At 51.1% G+C, this 23,712-nt stretch overlaps 1 protein-coding gene across 1 annotated transcript; it reads right to left on the reverse strand.

Moving 5' to 3' along the window:
• Nucleotides 1–7,443: 7,443 nt before the first annotated feature.
• Nucleotides 7,444–23,414, reverse strand: LOC144678146 (myelin protein zero-like protein 2). Its single transcript, XM_078538038.1, has 3 exons — nt 23,237–23,414; nt 13,243–13,409; nt 7,444–7,686 (listed from the first exon to the last, which is right to left on the reverse strand). The coding sequence occupies exons 1-3, from the start codon at nt 23,286–23,288 to the stop codon at nt 7,444–7,446; spliced, it is 462 nt and encodes a 153-aa protein (XP_078394164.1). The 5' UTR covers nt 23,289–23,414.
• Nucleotides 23,415–23,712: the final 298 nt, after the last annotated feature.

Below are 23,712 nucleotides of genomic sequence, written 5' to 3' on the forward strand. Positions count from 1 at the left end.
GGAAGGAAGAGAGAGTGGGGAAGGAGAGAGAGAGTGGGGAAGGAGAGAGAGAGTGGGGAAGGAGAGAGAGAGTGGGGAAGGAGAGGGAGAGAGTGGGGAAGGAGAGAGAGAGTGGGGAAGGAGGAGAGAGAGTGGGGGGAAGGAGAGAGAGGTGGGGAAGGAGAGAGAGAGTGGGGAAGGAGAGAGAGTGGGGAAGGAGAGAGAGTGGGGAAGGAGAGAGTGGGGAAGGAGAGAGAGTGGGGAAGGAGAGAAGAGTGGGGAAGGAGAGGAGAGTGGGGAAGGAGAGAGAGAGTGGGGAAGGAGAGAGAGAGTGGGGAAGGAGAGAGAGAGTGGGGAAGGAGGAGAGAGAGTGGGGAAGGAGAGAGAGAGTGGGGAAGGAGAGAGAGAGTGGGGAAGGAGAGAGAGAGTGGGGAAGGAGAGAGAGAGTGGGGAAGGAAGAGTGTGAGAGAGAGTGGGGAAGGAGAGAGAGAGTGGGGAAGGAGAGGTGGGGAGGAGAGAGAGAGTGGGGGAAGGAGAGGGAGTGTGGGTAAGTGAGTGGGAGAGTGGGGAAGGGCAGAGGATGTGGGGAGGGGTTTATTGGTTCTGTATCCGATGGATGTGTTGGAGCAGGCGAGAGCGATGAAAAGGCCGGGAAATTGCACTGGGACAGATTTAAAGATGAAATTCCCCTTTTCCCTGACTCTGGCTTTTCTTATAACGAAATGGACCAGGTCCATGTGTGAACACCAAGTGTGGCCAGGTCAAAAAAAACACCTCCATCAGGGGATTCCCCCGAGTTTCTCACTCTCAAAAATATTGCTACTGTTTCAGGTTCAACTCTCAGCTGTGATCAGTGGGCAGCGCTCTCGCCCCTCAACCTCGCCCCTCAACCTCGCCCCTCAACCTCGCCCCTCAACCTCGCCCCTCAACCTCGCCCCTCAACCTCGCCCCTCAACCTCGCCCCTCAACCTCGCCCCTCAACCTCGCCCCTCAACCTCGCCCCTCAACCTCGCCCCTCAACCTCGCCCCTCAACCTCGCCCCTCAACCTCGCCCCTCAACCTCGCCCCTCAACCTCGCCCCTCAACCTCGCCCCTCAACCTCGCCCCTCAACCTCGCCCCTCAACCTCGCCCCTCAACCTCACCACACTACCTCAACACTCTACCTCAACACTCTACCTCAACACTCTACCTCAACACTCTACCTCAACACTCTACCTCAACACTCTACCTCAACACTCTACCTCAACACTCTACCTCAACACTCTACCTCAACACTCTACCTCAACACTCTACCTCAACACTCTACCTCAACACTCTACCTCGCCCCTCAACCTCGCCCCTCAACCTCGCCCCTCAACCTCGCCCCTCAACCTCGCCCCTCTACCTCGCCCCTCTACCTCGCCACTCTACCTCGCCACTCTACCTCGCCACTCTACCTCGCCACTCTACCTCGCCACTCTACCTCGCCACTCTACCTCGCCACTCTACCTCGCCACCTCTACCTCGCCACTCTACCTCGCCACTCTACCTCGCCACTCTACCTCGCCACTCTACCTCGCCACTCTACCTCGCCACTCTACCTCGCCACTCTACCTCGCCACTCTACCTCGCCCCTCAACCTCGCCCCTCAACCTCGCCCCTCAACCTCGCCCCTCAACCTCGCCCCTCAACCTCGCCCCTCAACCTCGCTCATCAACCTCGCTCATCAACCTCGCTCATCAACCTCACTCATCAACCTCACTCATCAACCTCACTCATCAACCTCACTCCTGAAAATCTCTCATAATTCTAGGGGATGTCGATGTATACCCCACACCAGAGGCTTGAGCACAATAATCTAGGCAGTACTGAGGGAGTGCTGCACTGTCAGAGGGTCAGTACTGAGGGAGTGTTGCACTGTCAGAGGGTCAGTACTGAGGGAGTGCTGCACTGTCAGAGGGTCAGTACTAAGGGAGTGTTGCACTGTCAGAGGGTCAGTACTGAGGGAGTGCTGCACTGTCAGAGGGTCAGTACTGAGGGAGTGCTGCACTGTCGGAGGGTCAGTACTGAGGGAGTGCTGCACTGTCAGAGGGTCAGTACTGAGGGAGTGCTGCACTGTCAGAGGGTCAGTACTGAGGGAGTGCTGCACTGTCAGAGGGTCAGTACTGAGGGAGTGCTGCACTGTCAGAGGGTCAGTACTGAGGGAGCGCTGCACTGTCAGAGGGTCAGTACTGAGGGAGCGCTGCACTGTCAGAGGGTCAGTACTGAGGGAGTGCTGCACTGTCAGAGGGTCAGTACTGAGAGAGCGCTGCACTGTCAGAGGGTCAGTACTGAGGGAGTGCTGCACTGTCAGAGGGTCAGTACTGAGGGAGTGCTGCACTGTCAGAGGGTCAGTACTGAGGGAGTGCTGCACTGTCAGAGGGTCAGTACTAAGGGAGTGTTGCACTGTCAGAGGGTCAGTACTGAGGGAGTGTTGCACTGTCAGAGGGTCAGTACTGAGGGAGTGCTGCACTGTCAGAGGGTCAGTACTAAGGGAGTGTTGCACTGTCAGAGGGTCAGTACTGAGGGAGTGCTGCACTGTCAGAGGGTCAGTACTGAGGGAGTGCTGCACTGTCAGAGGGTCAGTACTGAGGGAGTGCTGCACTGTCAGAGGGTCAGTACTGAGGGAGTGCTGCACTGTCAGAGGGTCAGTACTGAGGGAGTGCTGCACTGTCAGAGGGTCAGTACTGAGGGAGTGCTGCACTGTCAGAGGGTCAGTACTGAGGGAGTGCTGCACTGTCAGAGGGTCAGTACTGAGGGAGAGCTGCGTTGACTTTTCGATGAAACATTAAACCAAGGCCGCACCTGCCCATTTGGGTGAATGTCACCATTTCGCAGAAGGAGTTCTCTCTGGTGCCCTGGTCAATAGTTATCTCCAAGTAACATCACTGAAACCGACTTCATGGTTATTATCATATTTGTACCTGTGGGATCTTGCTGTGTACCGATTGCAGGATGAGTTTCTCGGATTGCGAAACTGATTACAATTCAAAAATACCTCATTGAATAGAATGCACTTCAGGCGCTGGTGAGATGGTGAAAGGTATTCGAGAACTCCTCTCACATCTTTGTTTTTGCCGTAAACCCTGCAGCAGAAATCAACACCTAAACCCCGACACCCCTCTGCCCCCTGCCCCCGACAGCCCTCTGCCCCCTGCCCCCGACACCCCTCTGCCCCCTACCCCCGACACCCCTCTGCCCCCTGCCCCCGACAGCCCTCTGCCCCCTGCCCCCGACAGCCCTCTGCCCCCTGCCCCCGACAGCCCTCTGCCCCCTGCCCCCGACAGCCCTCTGCCCCCCTGCCCCCGACAGCCCTCTGCCCCCTGCCCCCGACAGCCCTCTGCCCCCTGCCCCCGACAGCCCTCTGCCCCCTGCCCCCGACAGCCCTCTGCCCCCTGCCCCCGACAGCCCTCTGCCCCCTGCCCCCGACAGCCCTCTGCCCCCTGCCCCCCGACACCCCTCTGCCCCCTGCCCCCGACACCCCTCTGCCCCCTGCCCCCGACACCCCTCTGCCCCCTACGCCCCCTACCCCCAATCCATCCCTCTGCCCCCAATCCATCCCTCTGCCCCCAATCCATCCCTCTGCCCCCAATCCATCCCTCTGTCCCCAATCCATCCCTCTGCCCCCAATCCATCCCTCTGCCCCCTGCCCCCAATCCATCCCTCTGCCCCCTGTCCCCAATCCATCCCTCTGCCCCCTGTCCCCAATCCATCCCTCTGCCCCCTGTCCCCAATCCATCCCTCTGCCCCAATCCATCCCTCTGCCCCCTGTCCCCAATCCCATCCCTCTGTCCCCTGTCCCCAATCCATCCCTCTGCCCCCAATCCATCCCTCTGCCCCCAATCCATCCCTCTGCCCCCTACCCCCGATCCATCCCTCTGCCCCCTGTCCCCAATCCATCCCTCTGCCCCCTGTCCCCAATCCATCCCTCTGCCCCCAATCCATCCCTCTGCCCCCAATCCATCCCTCTGCCCCCAATCCATCCCTCTGTCCCCAATCCCCAATCCATCCCTCTGCCCCCGATCCATCCCTCTGTCCCCAATCCATCCCTCTGCCCCCAATCCATCCCTCTGCCCCCTGTCCCCAATCCATCCCTCTGCCCTCTGCCCCCAATCCATCCCTCTGCCCCCTGTCCCCAATCCATCCCTCTGCCCTCTGTCCCCAATCCATCCCTCTGCCCCCTGTCCCCAATCCATCCCTCTGCCCTCTGTCCCCAATCCATCCCTCTGCCCCCTGTCCCCAATCCATCCCTCTGCCCTCTGTCCCCAATCCATCCTCTGCCCCCTACCCCCAATCCATCCCTCTGCCCCCTACCCCCAATCCATCCCTCTGCCCCCTATCCCCCGATCCATCCCTCTGCCCCTGCCCCCGATCCATCCGTCTGTCCCCAATCCATCCCTCTGTCCCCAATCCCCAATCCATCCCTCTGCCCCCTGTCCCCAATCCATCCCTCTGCCCCCTGTCCCCAATCCATCCCTCTGCCCCTGTCCCCAATCCATCCCTCTGCCCCCTGTCCCCAATCCATCCCTCTGCCCCCTGTCCCCAATCCATCCCTCTGCCCCCTGTCCCCAATCCATCCCTCTGCCCCTACCCCAATCCATCCCTCTGCCCCCTACCCCCAATCCATCCCTCTGCCCCCTACCCCCAATCCATCCCTCTGCCCCCTATCCATCCCTCTGCCCCCAATCCATCCCTCTGCCCCTGTCCCCAATCCATCCCTCTGCCCCCGATCCATCCCTCTGCCCCCAATCCATCCCTCTGCCCCCAATCCATCCCTCTGCCCCCTGTCCCCAATCCATCCCTCTGCCCCCTGTCCCCAATCCATCCCTCTGCCCCCTGTCCCCAATCCATCCCTCTGCCCCCTGCCCCCAATCCATCCCTCTGCCCCCAATCCATCCCTCTGCCCCCAATCCATCCCTCTGCCCCCAATCCATCCCTCTGTCCCCAATCCATCCCTCTGCCCCCTACCCCCAATCCATCCCTCTGCCCCCTGTCCCCAATCCATCCCTCTGCCCCCTGTCCCCAATCCATCCCTCTGCCCCCTGTCCCCAATCCATCCCTCTGCCCCCTACCCCCGATCCATCCCTCTGCCCCCTGTCCCCAATCCATCCCTCTGCCCCCAATCCATCCCTCTGCCCCCTGTCCCCAATCCATCCCTCTGCCCTCTGTCCCCAATCCATCCCTCTGCCCCCTGTCCCCAATCCATCCCTCTGCCCTCTGTCCCCAATCCATCCCTCTGCCCCCTGTCCCCAATCCATCCCTCTGCCCTCTGTCCCCAATCCATCCCTCTGCCCCCTACCCCCAATCCATCCCTCTGCCCCCTACCCCCAATCCATCCCTCTGCCCCCTATCCCCCCGATCCATCCCTCTGCCCCCTGCCCCCGATCCATCCGTCTGTCCCCAATCCATCCCTCTGTCCCCAATCCCCAATCCATCCCTCTGCCCCCTGTCCCCAATCCATCCCTCTGCCCCCTGTCCCCAATCCATCCCTCTGCCCCCTGTCCCCAATCCATCCCTCTGCCCCCTGTCCCCAATCCATCCCTCTGCCCCCTGTCCCCAATCCATCCCTCTGCCCCCTGTCCCCAATCCATCCCTCTGCCCCCTGTCCCCAATCCATCCCTCTGCCCCCTACCCCCAATCCATCCCTCTGCCCCCTACCCCCAATCCATCCCTCTGCCCCCTACCCCCAATCCATCCCTCTGCCCCCTATCCATCCCTCTGCCCCCAATCCATCCCTCTGCCCCCTGTCCCCAATCCATCCCTCTGCCCCCGATCCATCCCTCTGCCCCCAATCCATCCCTCTGCCCCCAATCCATCCCTCTGCCCCCTGTCCCCAATCCATCCCTCTGCCCCCTGTCCCCAATCCATCCCTCTGCCCCCTGCCCCCAATCCATCCCTCTGCCCCCAATCCATCCCTCTGCCCCCAATCCATCCCTCTGCCCCCAATCCATCCCTCTGCCCCCAATCCATCCCTCTGTCCCCAATCCATCCCTCTGCCCCCTACCCCCAATCCATCCCTCTGTCCCCAATCCATCCCTCTGCCCCCTGTCCCCAATCCATCCCTCTGCCCCCTGTCCCCAATCCATCCCTCTGCCCCCTGTCCCCAATCCATCCCTCTGCCCCCTACCCCCGATCCATCCCTCTGCCCCCTGTCCCCAATCCATCCCTCTGCCCCCAATCCATCCCTCTGCCCCCTGTCCCCGATCCATCCCTCTGCCCCCTGTCCCCAATCCATCCCTCTGCCCCCTATCCCCCCGATCCATCCCTCTGCCCCCTGTCCCCAATCCATCCCTCTGCCCCCGATCCATCCCTCTGTCCCCAATCCATCCCTCTGCCCCCTATCCCCCCGATCCATCCCTCTGCCCCCTGTCCCCAATCCATCCCTCTGCCCCCGATCCATCCGTCTGTCCCCAATCCATCCCTCTGCCCCCAACCCCCAATCCATCCCTCTGCCCCCTATCCCCCCGATCCATCCCTCTGCCCCCTGTCCCCAATCCATCCCTCTGCCCCCGATCCATCCCTCTGTCCCCAATCCATCCCTCTGCCCCCAACCCCCAATCCATCCCTCTGCCCCCGATCCATCCCTCTGTCCCCAATCCATCCCTCTGCCCCCTATCCCCCCGATCCATCCCTCTGCCCCCTGTCCCCAATCCATCCCTCTGCCCCCGATCCATCCCTCTGCCCCCTGTCCCCAATCCATCCCTCTGTCCCCAATCCATCCCTCTGCCCCCTGTCCCCAATCCATCCCTCTGCCCCCTGTCCCCAATCCATCCCTCTGTCCCCAATCCATCCCTCTGCCCCCTGTCCCCAATCCATCCCTCTGCCCCCTGTCCCCAATCCATCCCTCTGCCCCCTGTCCCCAATCCATCCCTCTGCCCCCTACCCCCAATCCATCCCTCTGCCCCCTGTCCCCAATCCATCCCTCTGCCCCCTACCCCCAATCCATCCCTCTGCCCCCTGTCCCCAATCCATCCCTCTGCCCCCTACCCCCAATCCATCCCTCTGCCCTCTGTCCCCAATCCATCCCTCTGCCCCCTGTCCCCAATCCATCCCTCTGCCCCCAATCCATCCCTCTGCCCCCTACCCCCGATCCATCCCTCTGCCCCCGATCCATCCCTCTGCCCCCAATCCATCCCTCTGCCCCCTGTCCCCAATCCATCCCTCTGCCCCCTACCCCCGATCCATCCCTCTGCCCCTTACCCCCAATCCATCCCTCTGCCCCCTGTCCCCAATCCATCCCTCTGCCCCCTGTCCCCAATCCATCCCTCTGCCCCCTACCCCCGATCCATCCCTCTGCCCCTTACCCCCAATCCATCCCTCTGCCCCCTGTCCCCAATCCATCCCTCTGCCCCCACCACTAACACCAGAAACTCATCCCAGATTCCAATACAAACCTCCAATCGGCCCAACAAACCCCCCCCTATCACCCCAACCCGAAGCCCCCATCATCCCAACACAACCCCTATCATCCACAAACCTTTATGGACGACGCGGAGTTTAATTTCTCCAGCGACTCCGTGTACATCAGGGGGATTCATCACCGTGCAATGGAAGGTTCCGTTGTCTGTAAATTGCAATTCACTGACAATGATTGAAGCATCCTTTTTCCAAATATCCCCTGACCAGGCAACCCGACCCTTGAACCGGCCAGTAGTAGGAGGGTACGGCTGCTGGAGATAATAAAAGATCTGTGGAGAAAGGGAAAGGGTTTTTATTGGCTTCCTGAATTGGGCGGCCTCTTCGTCATCACAGAGTAGAGGGAGATTTACTCTGTATCTAACCCCGTGCTGTACCTGTCCTGGGAGTGTTTGATGGGGACAGTGTAGAGGGAGCTTTACTCTGTATCTAACCCCGTGCTGTACCTGTCCTGGGAGTATTTGATGGGGACAGTGTAGAGGGAGATTTACTCTGTATCTAACCCCGTGCTGTACCTGTCCTGGGAGTGTTTGATGGGGACAGTGTAGAGGGAGATTTACTCTGTATCTAACCCCGTGCTGTATCTGTCCTGGGAGTGTTTGATGGGGACAGTGTAGAGGGAGCTTTACTCTGTATCTAACCCCGTGCTGTACCTGTCCTGGGAGTGTTTGATGGGGACAGTGTAGAGGGAGATTTACTCTGTATCTAACCCCGTGCTGTATCTGTCCTGGGAGTGTTTGATGGGGACATTGTAGAGGGAGCTTTACTCTGTATCTAACCCCGTGTTGTACCTGTCCTGGGAGTGTTTGATGAGGACGGTGTAGAGGGAGCTTTACTCTGTATCTAACCCCGTGCTGTATCTGTCCTGGGAGTGTTTGATGGGGACATTGTAGAGGGAGCTTTACTCTGTATCTAACCCCGTGTTGTACCTGTCCTGGGAGTGTTTGATGAGGACGGTGTAGAGGGAGCTTTACTCTGTATCTAACCCCGTGCTGTACCTGTCCTGGGAGTGTTTGATGGGGAAAGTGTAGAAGGAGCTTTACTCTGTATCTAACCCCGTGCTGTACCTGTCCTGGGAGTGTTTGATGGGGAAAGTGTAGAAGGAGCTTTACTCTGTATCTAACCCCGTGCTGTACCTGTCCTGGGAGTGTTTGATGGGGACAGTGTAGAGGGAGCTTTACTCTGTATCTAACCCCGTGCTGTACCTGCCCTGGGAGTGTTTGATGGGGACGGTGTAGAGGGAGCTTTACTCTGTATCTAACCCCATGCTGTACCTGTCCTGGGAGTGTTTGATGGGGACAGTGTAGAGGGAGCTTTACTCTGTATCTAACCCCGTGCTGTACCTGTCCTGGGAGTGTTTGATGTGGACAGTGTAGAGGGAGCTTTACTCTGTATCTAACCCCGTGCTGTACCTGTCCTGGGAGTGTTTGATGGGGACGGTGTAGAGGGAGCTTTACTCTGTATCTAACCCCATGCTGTACCTGTCCTGGGAGTGTTTGATGGGGACAGTGTAGAGGGAGCTTTACTCTGTATCTAACCCCGTGCTGTACCTGTCCTGGGAGTGTTTGATGGGGACAGTGTAGAGGGAGCTTTACTCTGTATCTAACCCTGTGCTGTACCTGTCCTGGGAGTGTTTGATGGGGACGGTGTAGAGGGAGCTTTACTCTGTATCTAACCCCATGCTGTACCTGTCCTGGGAGTGTTTGATGGGGACAGTGTAGAGGGAGCTTTACTCTGTATCTAACCCCGTGCTGTACCTGTCCTGGGAGTGTTTGATGGGGACAGTGTAGAGGGAGCTTTACTCTGTATCTAACCCTGTGCTGTACCTGTCCTGGGAGTGTTTGATGGGGACGGTGTAGAGGGAGCTTTACTCTGTATCTAACCCCGTGCTGAACCTGCCCTGGGAGTGTTTGATGGGGACGGTGTAGAGGGAGCTTTACTCTGTATCTAACCCCATGCTGTACCTGCCCTGGGAGTGTTTGATGGGGACAGTGTAGAGGGAGCTTTACTCTGTATCTAACCCCGTGCTGTACCTGTCCTGGGAGTGTTTGATGGGGACAGTGTAGAGGGAGCTTTACTCTGTATCTAACCCTGTGCTGTACCTGTCCTGGGAGTGTTTGATGGGGACGGTGTAGAGGGAGCTTTACTCTCTAACCTGTCCCTTACCTCCCTGTAGCGATGGATTGTGAGAGTGCTGACAGTGTCTCTCAGTGCCAGCAGTCAGGGATGGTATAAGCCGGTGAGGAAATCAAATCCAGAGCCTAGAGATTTTACAATAAACATTTCTCCCCATTCCCTCCTTCATGATTCTCCTTCTTCTGCTTACTTAGAACCACAGCACAGAAAGAGGCCGTTCTGTCCATCGAGCTTGTGCTGGCTCTTTGAGAGATCATACAATTTGTCCCGCTCACCCTGCTCTTTCCATACAGCCCTGCAATTTTTTCTTTTCCAAATATTTTACCAATTGCCTTTAGAAAGTTATTATTGAATTTGCTACTACTCCCTGTCAGGCAGTGCTTTGCAGGTCAGAACCCGGCTATGTGGAAAATTGCCCAGATATGTCCTGTCCATAAAAAGCAGGACAAACCTGGCCAATTACCGCCCCTTCAGTCTATTCTCCATCATCAGCAAAGCGATGCTATGTTCAGCACCATTCTCGACTCCTCAGATACTGAAGCAGTCCATGTCCAAATGCAGCAAGACCTGGACAATATCCAGGCTTGGGCTGACAAGTGGCAAGTAACATTCGCACCACACAAGTGTCAGGCAATGACCATCTCCAACAAGAGAGAATCCAACCATCGCCCCTTGACATTCAATGGCATTACCATCACTGAATCCCCCACTATCAACATCCTGGGGGTTACTATTGACCGGAAACTGAACTGGACTAGCCATATAAATACTGTGGTTACAAGAGCAAGTCAGAGGCTAGGAATCCTGCAGAGAGTAACTCACCTCCTGACTCTCGAAAGCCTGTCCACCATCTACAAGGCACAAGTCAGGAGTGTGATGGAATACTCTCCACTTGCCTGGATGAGTGCAGCTCCCACAACACTTAAGAAGCTCGACACCATCCAGGACAAAGCAGCCCCACTTGATTAGCACCCCATCCACAAACATTCACTCCCTCCACCACCGACGCACAATAGCAGCAGTGTGTACCATCTACAAGAGGCACTGCAGGAATTCACCAAGGCTCCTTAGACAGCATCTTCCAAACCCATGGCTACTACGATCTAGAAGGACAAGGGCAGCAGATAGATGGGAACAGCATCACCTGGAAGTTCCCCTCCTAGTCACTCACCATCCTGACTTAGAAATATATCGCTGTTCCTTCATTGTCACTGGGTCAAAATCCTGGAACTCCCTTCCTAACAGCACTGTGGGTGTACCTACACCACATGGACTGCAGCGGTTCAAGAAGGCAGCTCACCACCACCTTCTCAAGGGCAATTAGGGATGGGCAATAAATGCTGGCCCAGCCAGCGACACCCACATCCCATGAATGAATAAAAAAAAATACATGCTGCATTAAAAAAATGCTCCCATCTCCCCATATTGATTTGTTTCCATTAATCTCTGGTTACTGGTCCTTCTGCCATTGGAAACAGCTTTTCCTTATTTACTCTATCAAAGCCCCTCGTGATTTTGAACACCTCGATTAAATCACCTTTTACCCTTCTCTGCTCCAAGGAGAACAGTCGCATCTTCTCCAGTCTCTCCACATTAACTGAAATTCCTCATTGCTTCAGCCATTCTAGTAAATCTCCCCATACACTGTCAGGATGAGCTGACTATTTCTGGGGACTCTGTTCTCCAGGCACAGGATGGCCTCTAGGGTTCCACTGAGCTTTCTATTCTCTGTGTCCCAGCTGATTCACTGCGTACCATCCTGTTGGTTCACCATGGTTTTGGCCTTATTCCTCAGCTGGATCCTGACATCAGCATGCTACTGGCCAGTATCAGGATCTGAGACCCCCACACCTCCACCCAACTCCCCCCAGCCCCTCCACCCAACCCCCCAGCCCCGCCACCCAACCCCCCAGCCCCTCCACCCAACCCCCCCAGCCCCTCCACCCAACCGCCCCAGCCCCTCCACCCAACCGCCCCAGCCCCTCCACCCAACCCCCCCAGCCCCTCCACCCAACCCCCTCCACCCAACCCCCCAGCCCCTCCACCCAACCCCCCAGCCCCTCCACTCAACCCCCCAGCCCCTCCACCCAACCCCCAGCCCCTCCACCCAACCCCCCCAGCCCCTCCACCCAACCCCCCCAGCCCCTCCACCCAACCCTCCCAGCCCCTCCACACCTCCTAACCAAGAATGTGGTGACTGACCTGCCCCACTCTCAGCTTGGGCAGGTTCTGGGCCTTGGTCTCCGCACTCCAGGAACCCACAGGTATCAGGGAAAGACTTCTGTGTGTTATGACACACAGCTGATGGTAAATGCTGAGCTGTTCAAATCCCAGGGAAACTCAAAACAACTATCACAACTAATTTTCAATTTGTATACATTTTGAGATATGTGCCTTGAATTCAGTAGTAATTAGACCACCAAGTCTTATAGGTTTTTAAAAAACTAGATTAAATATTTATTAATAAGAGAAATGATTTTAAATATATACATAGATCTAAAAATTATTATTATGATAACTTCTAAAGCTCCTAATCAATCTAACTTCCACTTACAGTTTTGTTAAGGCAACGTTAAGACACATGGATTTTAAAAGGCAGAGAAACATGATACCCTGAACAAGTCAACTTCCAAGTGAGTTTTCTTAACTTCAGTCCTTTGGAAACATCAGCTTGAGGCATAGATGCTGAAGGCTTTTCACACACTTGTAAGATCTTAAAAATGCCTTTCCTTACACACAGCCCTTACTCCTTCTTTATACATATCTTTCTCTTTGAATGCAAATACCCATTGTTTCACTATGCCTTTGGACTTTATCTCCCTGATAATAAACCCCTCTCATAGCACTAAATTTTACCAGTAATCTTTGGGGAAAACAAACACACTGTTTCTAAACTTCATGTGACTAGGTGACACATTTTACTCCCTCCTTTGAAAACAATCTGGCCTGGTTTATTTCAAAATGCAATGTTCCCTTGACACCCATGTTTCTAAACTTCCCCATGTTTATCTAATTAACATTTCAAACCTAACCTCTCTTCTCAGATCAAAGCACCAAGACTTGCTGCCTCTAATTCAATTAAATCTCATGCCCATACACATCCACACACACAAACACATGTAGACACATCCAACTATTACTCTAGTTTACAATGAATTCCAGTAACATTATGAGAATTATTATATCTTATTGACAAGTGGCGTTGGTCAGATTGAGGACAGGAGGTGTTTGAGACTCTTTATCTTCATGGGCCGAAACCCTAGGGCCTTAGGACCTGCAGTTGAAAGAACTTGCATTTCTAAAGCGTCTTTCAACACCCCAGGATGTCTCAAAGTGCTTTACAGCCAATGAAACACTTTTCCAAGGGTGGTTGTGAGCTCAGAAGTTGAAATCTACTCAACAGGAAGTTTGATCACTGCTCAAATGAGAATTGCATTGTTAGATTCATCCAATGATGAAGCAGCAATGTTACTTGAAAGCCTTCATTACAGGACCAGGAAATCAGAGCAACAAGTGAGTGAGTAATGGAAGGCTGACTGAGGCAGATTTGCTGGGATTCAGGGTGGGGCTGCTTGTGGTTTGAAGGATCTTTAGTTGGCCTTGTTTTAAGCAGTGTCAAGCCTGGACTGATTCAGACTCAGATAACTTGTATCTGATATGAGAGAACCAGGAATTTCCTGCAGGATACTTACAGACTCTCCATTCCCATTTTCAAGGGGCCAGAATTGCCAGGTGACAGTGGTCTGCTTGCTGACAGGAGCACTGGACCGAAACGTGCACCTTAGACGTTGCTCACTGCCATTCCGAGCCTCGACACTGCCTCCAGTGTAAATCTCAATGGCACCAACTTCAAAAACACCTGCACAGAAAACACATCATATTCCTCATCACCACATCAATGGTCATTCAGCAGGGTAAGGATTGTTCACAGTGTCTCTGCAGAGTCAATACTTAATCAATTCACCATTGAATTACTGAATAAACAGTGACCCTGTACAGTTACACAGCGAGTGATCCTTACCCTGAGTAAACATTGACTCTGTACAGTTACACAGTGAGTGACCATTACCCTGAATAAACAGTGACTCTGTACAGTTACACAGTGAGTGATCCTTACCCTGAATAAACAGTGACTCTGTACAGTTACACAGTGAGTGATCTTTACCCTGAATAAACAGTGACCCTGTACAGTTACACAGTGAGTGATCCTTACCCTGAATAAACAGTGACTCTGTACAGTTACACAGTGAGTGATCCTTACCCTGAATAAACAGTGACTCTGTACAGTTACACAGTGAGTGATCCTTACCCTGAATAAACAGTGACTCTGTACAGTTACACAGTGAGTGATCCTTACTCTGAATAAACAGTGACTCTGTACAGTTACACAGGGAGTGATCCTTATCCTGAATAAATAGTAACTCTGTACAGTTACACAGTGAGTGATCCTTACCCTGCTGAATAAACAGTGACTCTGTACAGTTACACAGTGAGTGATCCTTACCCTGAATAAACAGTGACTCTGTACAGTTACACAGTGAGTGATCCTTACCCTGCTGAATAAACAGTGACTATGTACAGTTACACAGTGAGTGACCCTTACCCTGAATAAACAGTGACTCTGTACAGTTACACAGTGAGTGATCCTTACCCTGAATAAACAGTGACTCTGTACAGTTACACAGTGAGTGATCCTTACCCTGCTGAATAAACAGTGACTCTGTACAGTTACACAGTGAGTGATCCTTACCCTGAATAAACAGTGACCCTGTACAGTTACACAGTGAGTGATCCTTACCCTGAATAAACAGTGACTCTGTACAGTTACACAGTGAGTGATCCTTACCCTGAGTAAACAGTGACTCTGTACAGTTACACAGTGAGTGATCCTTACTCTGAATAAACAGTGACTCTGTACAGTTACACAGTGAGTGATCCTTACCCTGAATAAACAGTGACTCTGTACAGTTACACAGGGAGTGATCCTCATCCTGAATAAATAGTGACTCTGTACAGTTACACAGTGAGTGATCCTTACCCTGCTGAATAAACAGTGACTCTGTACAGTTACACAGTGAGTGATCCTTACCCTGAGTAAACATTGACTCTGTACAGTTACACAGTGAGTGATCCTTACCCTGAATAAACAGTGACTCTGTACAGTTACACAGTGAGTGATCCTTACCCTGAATAAACAGTGACCCTGTACAGTTACACAGTGAGTGATCCTTACCCTGAATAAACAGTGACTCTGTACAGTTACACAGTGAGTGATCCTTACCCTGAGTAAACAGTGACTCTGTACAGTTACACAGTGAGTGATCCTTACTCTGAATAAACAGTGACTCTGTACAGTTACACAGTGAGTGATCCTTACCCTGAATAAACAGTGACTCTGTACAGTTACACAGGGAGTGATCCTCATCCTGAATAAATAGTGACTCTGTACAGTTACACAGTGAGTGATCCTTACCCTGCTGAATAAACAGTGACTCTGTACAGTTACACAGTGAGTGATCCTTACCCTGAGTAAACATTGACTCTGTACAGTTACACAGTGAGCGATCTTTACCCTCAATAAACAGTGACCCTGTACAGTTACACAGTGAGTGATCCTTACCCTGAATAAACAGTGACTCTGTACAGTTACACAGTGAGTGATCCTTACTCTGAATAAACAGTGACTCTGTACAGTTACACAGTGAGTGATCCTTACCCTGAATAAACAGTGACTCTGTACAGTTACACAGTGAGTGATCCTCACCCTGAATAAACAGTGACTCTGTACAGTCACACAGTGAGTGATCCTTACCCTGAATAAACAGTGACTCTGTACAGTTACACAGTGAATGATCCTCACCCTGCTGAATAAACAGTGACTCTGTACAGTTACACAGTGAGTGATCCTTACCCTGAATAAACAGTGACTCTGTACAGTTACACAGTGAGTGATCCTTACCCTGAATAAACAGTGACTCTGTACAGTTACACAGTGAGTGATCCTTACCTTGAGTAAACAGCCACCCTGTACACTCCGTGTCTAGATTTTAATTCCTGTAACTAATTCTTTGAGATTTTTATTCTCTATCACTATCCCACTTAAGAAGTATCTGGTTGCCACAGAGAAGGCTGTCTCTGATCACTTTTGGTATCACTCTCCACTCACACCCCCTTCCACACCCCACCCTGACTTCCTGTGTAGCTAGAATAAACTCTCCCCCAATTCACTTACAACTGCACTCTCTGCCTTTCTGTTTGTCTCGACATCTCTGGTTTTCTCAAACACACCACCTCCTTGTTTCCATTAAAACGGTTACTCTCCTTCACCCTGGCTGTTCCCCTGTGACAGTGGTTATCTTTACAACCCTCTATACCTTCAGCTGCCTGGGCCCCACACCCTGGAATTTCCTCCCAAAACCTTCTCTGTCTTTAGACCTTCTCCTCATTTAAGACTCTCCTTAAAACCGACCTCTTTGACTGAGCTTTTGGTCACCTATTCCTAACATCTTATGTGACTTGATGTCAAAATTCGATTGATTTCGACTCTGTGAGGCGCCTTGCAAAGTTTCAATGGTGCTATATAAATGCATGATGTTGTTGTTTTGGGGGTTGGTTGGTGTCTGATAGTCTATAGGAGGATCTTGGTTGAGCCTTTGGCAAACGCTGTGTGTCTGGGTCTCTCCCTCTGGAGATCGTGTAACCTGTGCTTGAAAGGTTTAAACAAGGGCTAACACTGCCTGTTTCTATTTAACGGAGCTTTGGGGGGTGGTGTGGTGTGGGGTGGGGGGGTGTATGTGATGAGCAGAGCTCTTGCAAAGAGCTGACTGGGACACGATGGGCTGAATGTCCTCCTTGTTGTAACCATTCTTTATTGTGTGTGAGGAGGATGGCGATGGGCTGAGTGAGTGTGGCAGCATTACTGTACCAAAGCAGAAACTCACTCTGATTTCACTTTCATTCTTAGATTTTCTGTGTGAAGGTAAATATGCTGATGCAATGATGTTCTTATCTCCAGTCGCAATATCCAACACACAGTGGCCAATTTACACACAGAAAAATCCCACAATTAGTAATGTAATAATGAGCAAATAATCTGTTTTAGTGATGTTGGTTGAGGGATAATTATTGGCCCCAGGATTCAGGTGCAGAATAGCTCTTCAGAATAGTGTCATGGGATCACCTGAGAGGGCAGATAGGCCTCAGTTTAACACTTCATCCAAGCATCATTGTCTGACACCAGCCCCCTCACACACTGTTCCCCAGACCTCTCGTTTTCTTAAAATTATTCTTTCATGGGATGACTGCATCACTGGCTGGGCCAGTATTTATTGCCCATTCCTAATTGCCCTTGAGAAGGTGGTGGTGAGCTGCCTTCTTGAACCGCTGCTGTCCATGTGGTGTAGGTACACCCAAAGTGCTGTTAGGGAGGGAATTCCAGGATTTGGACCCAGTGACAGTGAAGGAACGGTGATACATTTCCAAGTCAGGAGGTGAGTTACTTCAGTATCTGAAGAGTCACGAATGGTGCTGAACATTGTGCAATCATCAGTGAACATCCCCACTTCTGACATTATAATTGAAGGAAGGTCATTGATGAAGCAGCTGAAGATGGTTGGGTCGAGGACACTATCCTGAGGAACTCCTGCACTGATGTCCTGGAGCTGAGATGATTGACCTCCAACAACCACAACCATCTTCCTTTGTGCTCGGTATGACTCCAACCAGTGGAGAGTTTTCCCCCTGATTCCCACTGACTCCAGTTTTGCTAGGGCTCCTTGATGCCACACTCGGTCAAATGCTGCCTTGATGTCAAGGGCAGTCACTCTCACCTCACCTCGGGAGTTCAGCTCTTTTGTCCATGTTTGAACCAAGGCTATAATGATGTCAGGAGCTGAGTGGCCCTGGCAGAACCCAAACTGAGCATCAGTGAGCAGATTATTGCTGTGCAGCATTTTGCAGTCTCTCTCTATTTAAATGATATTCTGTTTTTCTATTCTTCCTGCCAAAATGGACAACCTGGGGCAGTCCGTGTCCAAATGCAACAAGACCTGGTCAACACTCAGGCTTGGCCAGATAAGTGGCAAGTAACATTTGAGCCACACAAGTGCCAGGCAGTGACCATTTTGAACAAGAGAAAATGTAACCATCTCCCCATGACATCCAATGGCATTACCATCACTGAATCCCCCACTATCAACATCCTGGGGGTTATCATTGACCCGAAACTAACTGGACTAACCATAAAATACTGTGGCTACAAGAGCAGGTCAGAGACTAGGAATCCTGCGACGAGTAACTCACCTCCTGACCCCCCAAAGCCTGTCCACCATCTACAAGGCACAAGTCAAGAGTGTGATGGAATACTCCCCACTTGCCTGGATGCAGCTCCAATAGAATCAAGAAACTAGACACCGTCCAGGACAAAGCAGCCCACTTGATTGGCACCACATCCACAAACATTCACTCCCTCCACCACCGACATACAGTAGCAGCAGTGTGTGTACCATCTACAAGATGTGCTGCAGGAATTCACCAAGGCTCCTTCGACAGCATCTTCCAAACCCGTGACCACGACCATCTAAAAGGACAAAGGCAGCAGATAGATGGGAACACCACCACCTGGGAGCTGCCCTCCAAGCCACTCACCATCCTGACTTGGAAATATATCGCCGATCCTTCATGTTGCTGGGTCAAAATCCTGGAACTCTCTCCCTAACAGCACTTGGGTGACCCTACACCACAGGAAGGCAGCTCACCACCACCTTTTCAAGGGCAATTAGGAATGGGCAATAAATGCCGGCCTAGCCTGCAATACCCACATCCTGTGTGCAAGGTAGGGAGGGAACAAAATTCTTAAATTGCATCCAGGAGAATGTTTTTAGCCAGTACGTAGAAAGCCCAACAAGGGAGGGGGCAGGTCTGAACCTAATATTCAGAAATGAGCCCAGGCAGGTGGAAGGCGTATCAGCAGGAGAGCATTTTGGAGATAGTGACCATAACTCAGTTAGATTTAGAATAGTTATGGAAAAGGATAAAGTTGGGCTGGGAAAAAAACTGGGAGAAGGCTAAGTTTACTAAGATGAGATGTGATTTGGCCCAAGTGGACTGGGAGCAGCTACTTGCAGATAAAGATGTGTCAGAGCAGTGGGAGGCATTCAAGGAGGAAATGCCTAGAGTACAGGGCAAATATGTTCCCATAAAGACAAAAGGGGCGGACCAAGTCTGGAGAATTCTGGATGTCAAAGGACATAAAGGTTATGATTAAGATAAAAAAGAGAAGCTTATGGCAGATACCGAGGGCTCAATACGGCAGCTTCCCTGGAGGAGTGTAAAAAGGGCAGGGGGGAACTTAAAAAGGAAATTAGGAAAGCTAAGAGAGTGCATGAGAAAGCATTGGTGGGTAGAATAAAGGAAAAACCAAAGGGGTTTTTTAAATATATAAACAGTAAGCGAATAACTAGGGAAAGATTAGGGCCGATTAGGGACCATAGAGGGAATGTGTGTGTGGACCTGGAAGACGTGGGTGCAGTCCATGCTAATACTGAATACTTTACATCGGTCTTCACAATGGAAAAGGACGACGCAGGTGTAGACATCAGGGTGGAGGACTGTGAAATATTAGAGGAAATTAACAGAGAGAGAGAGGAGGTACTAGCGGGTTTAGCCGCCTTAAAAGTGGATAAATCCGCAGGCCCGGATGAGATGTATCCCAGGCTGTTGAGGGAGGCAAGGGAAGAGATATCAGGGACCCTGGCAGTAATTTTCAATCCTCTCTGGCCACAGGTGAGGTGCCAGAGGACTGAATGACTGCTAACGTTGTCCTATTATTAAAAAGGGAGGGGTGGACCAGGAAATTACAGACCAGTAAGTCACCTCGGTGGTGAGGAAGTTACTAGAAAGAATTCTGAGGGACAGAATATATCTGCACTTGGAGAAACACGAATTAATCAGGGATAGTGAGCATGGATTTGTTAAGGGGAGGTCGTGTTTGATAAATTTGATCGAATTTTTTGAGGAGGTAACCAGTAGTGGTGATGAGGGTAATGCATTTGATGTGGTCTCCATGGACTTTAGCAAGGCTTTTGATAAGGTCCCTCATGGCAGATTGGTCAAGAAAGTAAGAGCCCATGGGATCCAAGGCAAAGTGACATATTGGATCCAAAATTGGCTGAGAGGCACGAAGCAGAGGGTGATGGTCGAGGGATGTTTCTGTGACTGGAAGTCTGTTTCCAGTGGGGTTCCACAGGGCTCAATGCTGGGGCCCTTGCTGTTTGTTGTGTACATAAATGGTTTGGACTTAAATGTAGGAGATATGATCAAGGAGTTCGCGGATAACACGAAAATTGGTCGGGTGGTAAATAGTGAGGAAGATAGCTGTAAACTGCAGGAGGATATCAATGGACTGGTCAGGTAGGCAGAGCAGTAGCAAATGGAATTCAAATTGGAAAAGTGTGAGGAAATGCACTTAGGGAGGGCTAACAAGGCGAGGGATTACACTATGAATGGTAGGACCCTGGAAAGTACTGAAGGTCAGAAGGACCTCGGTGAGCATATCCACAGATCCCTGAAAGGCAGGTAGACAAGGTGGATAAGGAGGTGTATGGGATATTTGCCTTTATTAACCGAGTCATAGAATACAAGAGCAGGGAGGTTATGCTGGAACTGTATAAAACGCTGGTTAGGCCACAACTGGAGTACTGTGTGCAGTTCTGGTCACCACATTATAGGAAGGATGTGATTGCACTGGAGAGGGTGCAGAGGAGATTCACCAGGATGTTGCCTGGGCTGGTCTGAGCTATGAGGAATGATTGGATAGGCTGGGGTTGTTTTCCTTGGAGCAGTGAAGGTTGAGAGGGGGCCTGATAGGAGGTGTATAAGATTATGAGGGACATAGATAGGGTGGATAGGAAGGCACTTTTTCCATTAGTAGAGGGGTCAATAACCAGGGGGCATAGATTTAAGGTAAGAGGTAGAAAGCTAAGAGGGGAGTCGAGGGGAAATTTTTTTCATGCAGAGGGTGGTGAGAGTCTGGGACTCGCTGCCTGAAAGGGTGGTTGAGTCAGAAACTCTCGTAACATTTAAGAAGTATTTAGACATTCACTTGTGTTGCCATAGCCTCCAGGGCTATGGGCCAAGCGCTGGAAAATGGGATTAGTGTCGTCAGATCTTTGTTGTTTGGCGTCAACACTATGGGCCGAATGGCCTCGCTCTCTGCTGTAAACATCTATGAGTCTATAAATGAATAAAAGAAACCTCCTATTTTTCCACATTATGCTGCATTTGCCAAATGTTTGCCCACTCACTTATCCCTTATCTTTATCCCTTTTCAGGTTGTTTGTATCCTCCTCACCACTTGCTTTCTCATTTATCTTTGTATCATCAGCAAATTTGGCGACAATGGACTCAGTCCCTTCATCCAAGTCATTAATACACATTGTAAATAGTTGTGGCCCCAGCACTGATCCCTGTGGCACTCCACTAGTTACAGTTTGCCAACCTGAAAATGACCCATTTATCCCTACTCTCCGTTTCCTGTTAGTTAAGCCAAACCTCTATCTATGCTAATGTGTCACCCCAATGCCATGAGCTCCCTATTTTGTATTACAACCTTTTATATGACACAATCAATGATTTCAAAAGGAAATTGAATGGGTATTTGAAGGAAATAAACCTGCAGGGCTACACGGATGAAGTGGATCAATAGGATTGATTGGATTGCTCCGCAGAGAGTTGGCATAGACTTGATGGGCCAAATGGCCTTCTTCTGTGCCATAAATTACTCTATGACACTCCATTCAAACAATAGTAATCAACCAATAGCCACACAGCCCTCCAATCCTCAACCAATAGCCACACCACCCTCCAATCCTCAACCAATAGCCACACAACCCTCCAATCCTCAACCAATAGCCACACCACCCTCCAATCCTCAACCAATAGCCACACAACCCTCCAATCCTCAACCAATAGCCACACAACCCTCCAAACCTCAACCAATAGCCACACCACCCTCCAATCCTCAACCAATAGCCACACAACCCTCCAAACCTCAACCAATAGCCACACCACCCTCCAATCCTCAACCAATAGCCACACAACCCTCCAAACCTCAACCAATAGCCACACAACCGTCCAATCCTCAACCAATAGCCACACAACGCTCCAATCCTCAACCAATACCCACTCTTCACAGAAACAGGAGGAGGCCATTTAGCTCCTCAGATCTATTCTATCCAGGGAGAGTTTACCATCCACCATTTGTTTATCTGGAGCTGGTTCACAGATCCTGCCATTTGATAAATGTCCCGCACAATCACCAATATTGTCTACTCCTAGTTTAATGTCCAGTAGGAATTACTGGCTAGCTGCAGGGGTTGCTATGGTGACAGAGTTTTAACATGCGCTAATTTTTCTGTTTATCCCTCAGACTGGTTAAATGGGCTTCACACAGTCAGTTACTGAACAAACAAGATTAAAGTTCAGACATACAGACTGTGAAGGATCAGTGATCACCAACTCCATGTTAGTGTGTGTTACTCACTAACCCTGTTCTCCACATCGACTGGGAGTTAATGGCCAAAACACAGAAAATTATTCCAATAATCAGATCATCTCACCCAAACTCAACTGTGCCTTTATCCCAAATCTGTGCAGGTACCTCCCAGTGGAATTATTGATGAGAAGCAGGATTCTTGACAGCTGCTCTCTATATCAGGGTGCTGAGCTCCTGCTCCCTCCAGACCAGGCCTGAACCCCGTGCGTTCTGCTCCCCGTAGGTCAGTACCACAGTGGGCAGTGCCCACTCACTGGGCAGTGCCCACCATTCACTGAGTCAAGCACATTGCTATGGGTCTGGAGTCACATGTTGGCCAGACCAGGAGCAGCAGATTTCCTTTCCGGAAGGAAGTGGGTGAATCAGATGGGTTTTCTACAACAATCTGGTGATTTCGTGGTCACCATCGTGGAGACGCGCTTTTTATTCTCAATTTTATTAATAGTTGAATTTAAATTCCCCAGCTGCCATTTTGGGATTTGGTTTCCTGACCCTGGATTATTAATCCAGGCCACCAGGTTATACTTCTAAAACTGTCTGTGAACTAAAAAAAATCACCATTGTGTACAACCTGCCCTCAAAGTCAATCAGATTCAATTTAAAATCAAATTCAATTAGCTCGCAGCTGGATCTGTATCTTAACTCCATTAACTCCATTGCCTTGATTCTGGAAATCAGGGTAAGCAGCTGCAGATGACTGAAGGTTCTGGAATGTTACAGACATGTTTTTCGATGATTCAGGCTCCAACGTGTCTTAACATGGATATTGTGGGGCTGCTTCACTGCGACTTTAAAGCTAGGCTGGTGTGTGAGGGCTGTGTGCCTTTAACACTCTGTTTCACCACAAGTGCAGCCAGACTGAAAGCTGACATTGAGCGACAGAACCATCGATAGAACAAAGCTTTAAAAAATAATTGTCTCGCACCCCACCCGGCAGGGAACTAAAACTTGCTCATGAACCACGTTCTGAAAAATCTCTTTTCTCCTTGAGAACGCCATAGAATTGACAGGGATTCAGGGACAAGGAATAGTTCCTGGTAACCAGATCCCAAAATGGAGCGTAGCCCCAGTCTCTGACCGCTGATGCCAACACTACCTGTTCCTGTGCCCTGATCCCCCCTCTCCGGACTCACCTGTGAGAGTCACCGCCAGCAATAGGATCCAGGCTGGGGTATAGAGACACATGGAAGCTACTGATCCAGTTCCACTCCCAGTGTTTTTCCCGGTTTATGGCTATCCAAGTGGAGCCAGTAGGTGAGATTGGGAGCAGCGCAGACAGACAGACAGACTAGTCACAAAAAGCAGCTACTTGGCGCCGAGCCCAAGAGGTGCGGCCACTGTTTAAAAAAAAAGGTCGATGCAAAACTTTAGCTGAAAAATTTGCTTCGGTTCCCAGAAAAGTTTTGCTCTCTAATAGTTTTCATGCAAGATCCACTTTGATTCCTTTTTTTGAAAAAAAAATTCTGCATGTTCTAAAATATACTTATCAGGGAATTCAACTTTTCAATCGGAGAAAAGGTTTTTAATAATTGTGTGTAGAATTCAGCAAATCTCGGGTAGGGGTAATAACCAAACCATTCCCATTGGAATTGGGCTCAGTTCCCAGGTC

The sequence above is a fragment of the Cetorhinus maximus genome, unplaced genomic scaffold, assembly GCF_964194155.1.
Source record: "Cetorhinus maximus unplaced genomic scaffold, sCetMax3.hap1.1 HAP1_SCAFFOLD_3694, whole genome shotgun sequence".
Taxonomy (NCBI): domain Eukaryota; kingdom Metazoa; phylum Chordata; class Chondrichthyes; order Lamniformes; family Cetorhinidae; genus Cetorhinus; species Cetorhinus maximus.

Bases quoted from the DNA above. Each gene is read 5' to 3' on its own strand.
- LOC144678146 (XM_078538038.1), bottom strand. From the start codon at position 23,288: ATGTGTCTCTATACCCCAGCCTGGATCCTATTGCTGGCGGTGACTCTC. The intron at 13,410-23,236 runs GTGAGTCCGGAG...TTTTCTGTGCAG, and splicing joins GCTGGCGGTGACTCTCACAG to GTGTTTTTGAAGTTGGTGCC. The intron at 7,687-13,242 runs GTAAGTATCCTG...CTTTCTCCACAG, and splicing joins AAAATGGGAATGGAGAGTCT to ATCTTTTATTATCTCCAGCA.